This window comes from Ursus arctos, unplaced genomic scaffold (assembly GCF_023065955.2).
Source record: "Ursus arctos isolate Adak ecotype North America unplaced genomic scaffold, UrsArc2.0 scaffold_9, whole genome shotgun sequence".
NCBI classification, from domain to species: Eukaryota; Metazoa; Chordata; class Mammalia; order Carnivora; family Ursidae; genus Ursus; species Ursus arctos.
This window is the reverse complement of record NW_026623111.1, coordinates 6,475,816-6,484,242: the sequence shown is the minus strand read 5'-3', so window position 1 is coordinate 6,484,242 and position 8,427 is coordinate 6,475,816. Positions and strand designations below refer to the sequence as shown.

Below are 8,427 nucleotides of genomic sequence, written 5' to 3'. Positions count from 1 at the left end.
AGTGGATACAAAATTGAGCCTGTCACGTCATCACCGGCAGGCATAACAATGGTAACAGCAACAGAAAGACTCCTGTGCGGGCACACAGCTAAGAGAAATACAACAAGTGTGAAAATGTGACTGTCCATTGAACAGCGGCATCCGAGGTGGTTTTTTTCTCTCTTCTGTAATGTCCCCATTTTCTGTAATAAGCATGTATGTACTTACAGTGAGAGAGAAAACAGTAAAAGTTATTTTTTAAAAAACCACAGAATGATCACAAACAAAAGTGTGCCAGAGTTTCAGGTAAGAAACACGTCCCCATACTGATCTACGCACTAATTCCCATCCAGATGATAAAAATAACTTTGATCCAAAACTTCACCATATTCAGAGAGTATAATATGAACTACAGGTGACTGTACCTACATTGATCAGCCCTGGGCAGCATAAAATGTAAGGATGATTACACTACTGAGATGGGCAGAAAACGTGGTAGGTAGTCGCGTGGTAACAGAAAACAATTTCTGTGAAAAACAAACTGGATCGGTTTTCTTTCCCCAACCTGGGTTCCCATTCTTTTAGAACAAAGGATCGCATTTAAAAGGAGATAAAATAATTTGGCTTCAATTAGAATTAACCAGCCAAGGCCAGATTTCAGCCGCCTCACCGAGCTGGGCTAACTTGCTTACATTCATCCGGGGTGAGAGACGATTCCAGCTCACGGGAAACACAATTGGTGCCGACAAAGGCAGCCCTCTTGCGTTTGTCAGGCCGTGTTTGCCCAACCTGGCCATTCCCAGGTGGCTCCAGTGAATTCTCTTGTTAGGTCACTCCTCGGGCTTTGATGCGGACGCGGACTATATCTTACAATAGACCTCAAAGAGAGAGGCAGCTGCGTGCATTCGGTAGAAAATAGAAAAAGGCATGGCCAGGTTGACCACAATTATCCAGGGTTCAAAGCCAAAGACAATCTCCTCCAATCCGTTGTCGTACTCGGGGCGGCAGCCAAAGGCAGGAGGGATCCAGAGCTGCAAGAGAAGAGGAGCCATGCTAGCAGCCGCCTCGGAAGCCCCACACGACCCCCCACCCCACCCCCGGCGCTGGCCTGAACTCGGGGACACAGAGTCACACCGGTCTCTGCACCGCACTTCATGTCTCCTCTCCCAGCAGAGGTCACCTTTTATCAAACCCGTCTTCACACACCAGCACTGGGGCTCGGAGATCCCAGCCACGTGGGGCTGGGCCGCTGAGTTCTCTGTCTCCTCTCTGGCTTGACCTGGAGAGACAGCCCAGGCCCTGCCCACACCCCCGATCAGGGGACAGGACCACACGCTTTGGAGCCACACCTGGGTTTGTGGCATTTACAGACTCTCATTTGACCGCTGCAAGCCCTCCGTCTCCTCATCTGTAAGATGCGAACACTGACACCCGTCTCCCACGGCTCAGATGAGAATAAAATCCCAACTACGTTTGCAAAACCGAAAGCCATAACCTATTGTCACTGCTGCTCGTGGAAACCACACACTGGTCCCCCCTCAGTCTCTCTGCCCCAGGTCCTCCTCCTCCACCACTGCACGGTGGCAGGCAGCCTCTCGGATGACATCCACCTTCCATCCCACCTCCTGGGAGTCCCGTACTTGTGGAGCCCCCTGCCCTTGAGTCGGGCTGAGCCTAGTGACTCGCCTCTACCATCAGAATATGACAGGTCTCATCTATGGAACATAAGAACTAAGAAGATCGGTAGGGGAAGAAAGGGATAAAGAAAGGGGGGGTAATCAGAAGGGGGAATGAAGCATGAGAGACTATGGACTCTGAGAAACAAACTGAGGGCTTCAGAGGGGATGGGGGTGGGGGAATGGGATAGGCTGGTGATGGGTAGTAAGGAGGGCACGTATTGCATGGTGCACTGGGTGTTATACGCAACTAATGAATCATCGAACTTTACATCGGAAACCAGGGATGTACTGTATGGTGACTAACATAATAAAAAAACATTAAAAAAAAAGAATATGACAGAAGTCATGAGGTGTCACTTCTGAGATTAGGTGCCAAAAGGACTGCAGAGTCCGTCTTGCTCACACCCTCCTGCCAGAGAGGGAGCTGGCCCCCCTGTCGTGTGCTGCCCTCTGGCCAGGCCCTGTGGCCAGGCGCTGAGGGAGGTCCCAGCCCAGCAGCCCTCAAGGAACTCATGCCCTCGGCCCAACAACCCACCAGGAGCGGGTTGGGGAAGATCCCCCAGGAGTCAGCTTGGAAGCAGCTGCAGCCCCCAGTGGGCCATGTGCTCTCAGGGAGAGATCCCAGCAGGGGCACCAGCTAAGCCGTGCTTGGACTCCTGGCCCACAGACACCACGACCGAACAAAGCGGTGTTGTTCGAGTTGCTGAGTGCGGGGTGATTTCTTACCCAGCAGGAGCTAGCTGGTACCGGCTTCTCCGTACAGGCGCTACCTCCTTTCTCTGCCCCACCGTGTTCCCGGGCCCTGCTTCTCAGGCTTCTCCCACCACTCCAGCTGCTCCTCCCCAGCTCCTCCTTTGCTGTCTCTCATGGTTGCCTGGAGGGCTCATCCCTGGGTCCTCTCCTCTCCTCTACACATGTGACCCCTGGATGAGCTCCCCCAGCCTTGGCTGTGAATACCAACTATTGGCCGATGACTCCCCAGCCTGAATCACTCACCTGCTCCACCCTCGAGGACCCCACGGGCTGCCTGGTGTCTAACTTGCATCTCAAACTCCCCCCCACCTTCAGCAACACCTTCCTCCCAGTCACTGTCAAAACTCTAGGTGTCATCCTTGTTTTCCTGCTCACCCTCAAAACCCTCCACCTGCCACCCAGCCCATCAGCGGGCTTCCTTTCAGGTGTCCCAGCCCTTGGTCTTACCTCTCTCCAGCCTTCTTGCACCTGCTGCTAAGGGGATCATTCCACAACATCAACCGAGAGGGGCCTGTACTGCCTTCGGCATAAAGACCAGACTCAGCCAGGCTTATGAAGTTCGCTCAACCCGGACCCACTGACTGGACCCGCCTTCCTCTGTCCCGTGCCGCTGCTCTCCTTGCATGGAATTCGTGCTAAACTACGCACTGCTCCCCAAATAGGCCATGGTGTCTTCTGCCTCTGTGCCTTCGAACATCATGTGTCCTCTGCTCCAAACGCCTTTGCTTGCCTTGGCCACCGGGTAAACTTCCAGCCATTCCTGGACCCCGAGGCCAAAACTGAGTTACTGGACATCCTCTACATTGCTATTTTCCACCAGAGGCTGGAAAGCAAACTTTCTACTTCCCCTGCCTCTCTTGCAGCAGGGGTGGCCATGAGAAAGCCACTGCCTGGCACTAATATTCTCTCCTTCTTCATGTCTCAAGCCCAGATGTGATGGTTGGTGCTGTTGCAGCCACCTTACGACCGTGTGGCAACAGGCACCACACTAAGCATGGCAAAGTGGAAAGATGAACAGTACCTGGATCCTTGATGATAGGGTTCAGCTGCCAGGCCAACCCCAAGAAGCCAACCTGAAGAATTCTTATCTTTAAGACTGAAGATACTGCTGGCCAAGCTTTCTAGTCCTAGCAGCCAAAAGCACTCCTAACTGAGCCTGAGCCTCACCGCAAGCATCCCTGACTCACTGAAGTCTCTTCCTGGATCAGTGTTCCCATTACGCCTTGCACACACCTGTCCCAACGCTTGCCCTACTCGCTGTGTATCTTCCCTTGAGCCCCCATCCCTAGACTGTGACTTCTGTGGGGAAGAGGTTGTTGAGGAAGGTCATCAAAAAGACACGACTGCCGGTTGAACCCTGAGCAGGACTGGGGCACTCAGAGGCTCCTTGCCCCCTCCCTTGTCCTTGGAATGTGGGTTCTGCTGGCCTTTTTCACTCCCAGAGGCTGCTTGAAGGACACAGCCCTGAAATAATGATGCGGTGCTGAGAACACCTGCATAGTATACGTGAGTGAGCCCGGTTAAGGCCTCTCTCTCTCTCTCTTTCTCTCTATCTCTCTATATATACATATATATAAACTTTTACAATTTGGCAGGCAGGTGCAGAGATCCACTCATCTCACTGTTGCCCAAGACAGGCCTCGTATATATGTTCCTTTGGCTTACGAAAACCATCACCTACGAAGCTGGAGTAGCCTGCCTCTCTCTGCCGCCTCTCCCTGCCCCCCACATAGGGGGGCCTGTTCCAGATCACACCCAGGAGAGTGGTAAGCCACAGGCCTTGAGTCTTCTCAGCTGCGATCCTTAGCCCCAACCCCAGCCGCCGGCCCCCAGCAGTATGCAAGTAAGTGGATTTGCAGAACAGAGGCTTTCAATGCAGCCTCATTCTTCAACCTTACACTTCAATCATTCTGGTAATAAGCTGCCTCCATTCCTGATTTGAAAAAAGCTAGGAAAACAGGCTGATTGTTTCTCAGATAAATAACTGAATGTAGATTACCGAGATATTGCAGAGGAACAAAAAGGCTGCGATATTCCTCAACACTCTTCTCTTGGCATCGCCCTGCAGGAAACGGGGGTGGCAGGCTGGGCCCGGGGTCCCTTCCCGGCTCCCCTCCTCCTCCTCCTCTCGGCCACAGCCTCCTCTCAGATGCATATTTCCGTTGGCCACACGTGGTGCCTCACCGCCCAGGGAAGCCACGTCCGCGGCCACGGCTCCACTCTCGAGGCGAGACGAGGCGAGGGATATGGCACCGCCGTTGCAGACCGTGACCACCCGCAGGGTTCTGATGTCCTCAGAGAGCTTCTCCGGCTCCCGGTGAATGGACTCGATGATGAAGAGGTTCTGGATGTACTTCTCGGCAATCACCAGGACGGAGTAGGGCAGGTTGAACCACGTGTAGGGAGGGCGGGCTTCGGCACAGAGGATGGCCAAGATGGAGCCCCAGGAGATGAGCCAGGAGCCGGAGGCGGTGCCCACCAACAGGTCCGCGTCCAGCTTGCGGGCCGGGTTTCTGGACTCGTCTAGCGATTTCTCGTCTACCCTGTAAATCCGGATTCCAAGCAGCCCCGCGGCCGCCATGAGCATCAGCAAGGCGATGGCGTACAGATAGAACATGATGAGGGCCGACTCGCTCTCGGTTTTGGAGCGCCCGGTCTGAATCAGGTACACCACGACGACCCCGATCGTGGCGGCCAGCACGGTCAGGCCCGGGACCGAGCCCGCCATGACCCCGGGAAGCGTGAACCGCACGTTGCGGTGCGGCTGACTGTCCACTCTGCGTCCGATGTTCTTCCACAGCACGTAGAGCATGGTGGAGGCCAGGATCTGGTACTCTATGTTGAAGGGGTACAGGTAGTAGACCCCCTGGGAGATGGCGGAGCAGAAGGCCGGGGGCGAGCAGTTACACGGAGGCGCGTGGTCGTCTAGGACTGGGGCCGGGCGACGCACGTGGGAGGGCGGTTAGCGCGGTCAGTGGGCAAGTGGAAAAGCACAAAGACACGTTGTCACTGAGGAGTCGCACGTGGGTTTTCCCATTGAATTAAAGCTTTGTCTTGTGGCTTATTGTCATGTCTAGTACTATGGCTGACCTGACAGCCATGAGCACGAACCGCACAAATCATAGTTTAGCCGTACATCGGCCCTTGTGGACGGTATTGTGAAGATTTACTTAACATATAAGATGTTCACGAGATTCTGCTGGACAAAAGAAGCTTGCTAAAGAGGATAGAGTATGATTCCATTTTCATGAACTATAGATACATAGATGATAGACAGACATAGAAAAAGTCTGTAAAGACAGAAGCTAAAAGGTTAACAATGGTTATCTCTGGGTGGGGAAATAGCAGGCAATTTTTCTTTTCATTCTTTCTTTCTTTCTTTCTTTTCTTTTTCTTTCTTTCTTTTTTTTTTTTTCAGTAGAAGAAAGTTCTATCATGTTTCTTCCCCCAGCTTTATGGAGATATAATTGACATGTAACATTGTGAAAGTGTAAGGTGTCCAATGTTACTTCCCTCTAGGTTTTGCTTCCCTGTATTCTCTAACCTTTCTATACGAATCTGATTTACATGTGTGATTTTTTTTAATTATTGGATTCTTTTAAAGATGTATTTATTTATTTGAGAGAGAGAGAGTATGTGCATGCGAGTGGGGAGAGGGGTAGAGGGAGAGGGAGAGAAGCAGACTCCCCGCTAAGCATGGAGCCCAACGTGGGGCTGGATCTCACCAGGCTGAGATCATGACCTGAGCCAAAACCAAGAGTCAGAAGCTTAACCAACTGAGCCACCCAGGCGCCCCTAAATTATTGTTTTAAAAAAATAACTTTGTGAGGGAAAATGCCCCTTCTCATTAGCAAAGATTTTGCTCCTGAGAACATTTTATACTTTCAAGCGTGGTGCGAGACAGGCACCGTCAAACACCAACATCGGCTCACGAGTGGCCGCCACTTTGCGGAAGGCACGTGGCAAGGGTATTAAGAACTATTTCAAACTGGGTGATGGGCATTAAGGAGGACACGTGATGAGATGAGCACTGGCTGTTATACGCAACTGATGAATCATTAAACTCTACCTCTGAAACTAATGATGTACTATAGGTTGGCTAATTGAATTTAAATTAAAAAAAGAACTATTTCATAACAAGGAGTGAAAATGCTGTAAATAAATAATAAAATATGTAACAAAAGCCTTAAAGATAATACAGCTATAGTCTCTGACCTATAATTCCAATCTATGTTAAGGGACAAGTCAAAAACCTAATCAAAGCATTAGGTAAAATTGTGTGTGTGCGTGTGTGTTTGTGTGTGCACGCACATGACAGAGAGAAAGAGAGGGACACGTCAGTGTCCAACAACTTAGAAATTGCTAAGCCAATGGTGGTGCATCCACACAATGGAATAGTAGGCAGCCATTAAAGTTATAATTAAGTTGTGTTTTAATGATACAGGAAAATAGTCATGTTACATAACAATGGAAACAAGTAAGAATTAAGTGTATATACAGTATCTTCTAAATGCATATCACAGCTCAGTACGCAGTTGTGAAATCAGTTTAGCGGGTAGCTGCCAATGTATTTTTTCAACAGAATGGACTTGTCATGGACTAGAGCAGAGTGGAACAGAATGGCGTCAGTAACAACAGAAATGTGCGTGTCTCTGATGTGGGAAGGCTATTATTTCATGACGTATGTGCACACGCAGGTCTGTGTGCATTTGGGTTGCAGTGTAAGTTCTACTTCTGCCTCTCAAACAAAGGATTGACTGTATATAGCGTGATCTTAACTATAAATAAATAAATAGGATACTGCAAAGAAATAAGCCAACATTAACAGCATGCAACGGCATTTCCGGGTAGGTGCTATTGTAGTTTTTTTTTTCTTTACGCTTACGATTTGCATATGCCAGGTATAAAATCAAATGGAAAGCTTTGTGGGGACACAAATCACCTCACCTTCGCAGAACACTGCCGTTTGGAATTCATAAAGAGTTTCCCACCACTTGTAACCCAGTACGCTACTACACAAAAGTCAGAGGAAGAAATCAAGGAGAAAGGCTCAGAGAGGTTGAATGGCTTCCAAAAGTCACACAGCCAGTACATAATGAGAACAAGACCCAAAGCTGAGACATCTGGTTCCCGGTACATTTCCCCTCCCCACATTCCCATCAACCCCATCCCACTGCTCTCTGAGAGAAGCGACAGGTCATAAATGCTCCAGAACTTTGCGGGGAGGTTGACCAGCCCCTCGGGCTCTCAAATAGGATCAAGGGGGGATAAAGATGGGCCGAAAGTGCAAGCCCAGTGGAGTTCAATAAAAACTTCAAACAAAGTAAAACCAATTAACAGCAACCCTTAGACTTCTCTGGGTATTTTAAAGCTATACTTTCGGTCAAATGAACTGGTAATCGAGGCTTAATTAAAAACACAATGGCTGCCAGTCTTCCAGAGTTGTAAACAAGACACTCCCTTCCATACCAAACAGTACCGCGAGGAGTGGTACCCGAAATGATAACCTCGGGTCTGACAAGCGCTGAGTCACTGAAGAAACCATTAATTATGCTCAGCACATCCTACTTATGGAGCCAGGATGAGGGACTGAGGAGGTTTTGAAAGATTTTCAACAACAGATGATTGTCTGGCCAACGCTGAGTTGGGTGGACCCGGCCCCTCCATCTCTGAACGCTCTGGTCTCTGAGGGTTTCCAAGAGGTCCCAGCATGGGGGCAGGGCAACTCTCGTCACTCACCTATTGTGATGTTCCCGAAGCCCAGCGTGATAAGCCGCTCCTTGTGCTCGTTAAGTTGGTGCTTTGATTCATTCAGGACGCCGTTGGTCCACAGCAGCAGATTGGTGAACACCGAGTGGATCACCCCAAACCTGAAAAGCACAAGCACAAGGACCCCGTTATGGAGCCCTGGGGAGCTCCACGCCTCTGGGGCGAGATGGAGACATTGCACGCGTGCACGCTCACACGGGCACACGCACACACGTGCGTGCTTGCATCCTTCCTTCTTAGCCATGAT

At 50.4% G+C, this 8,427-nt stretch overlaps 1 protein-coding gene across 1 annotated transcript in view; it reads right to left on the bottom strand.

Moving 5' to 3' along the window:
- Positions 1 to 839: 839 nt before the first annotated feature.
- Positions 840 to 8,427, bottom strand: part of OTOP1 (otopetrin 1) — a 28,039-nt gene continuing 20,451 nt past the window's right edge. The window contains exons 4-6 of the mRNA XM_026514400.2: positions 8,151 to 8,281; positions 4,411 to 5,342; positions 840 to 1,010 (exon numbers count right to left, since the gene is read on the bottom strand). Coding sequence (XP_026370185.1) covers positions 840 to 1,010; positions 4,411 to 5,342; positions 8,151 to 8,281 — 1,234 coding nt within the window. The remainder of the gene's footprint in view (positions 1,011 to 4,410; positions 5,343 to 8,150; positions 8,282 to 8,427) is intronic.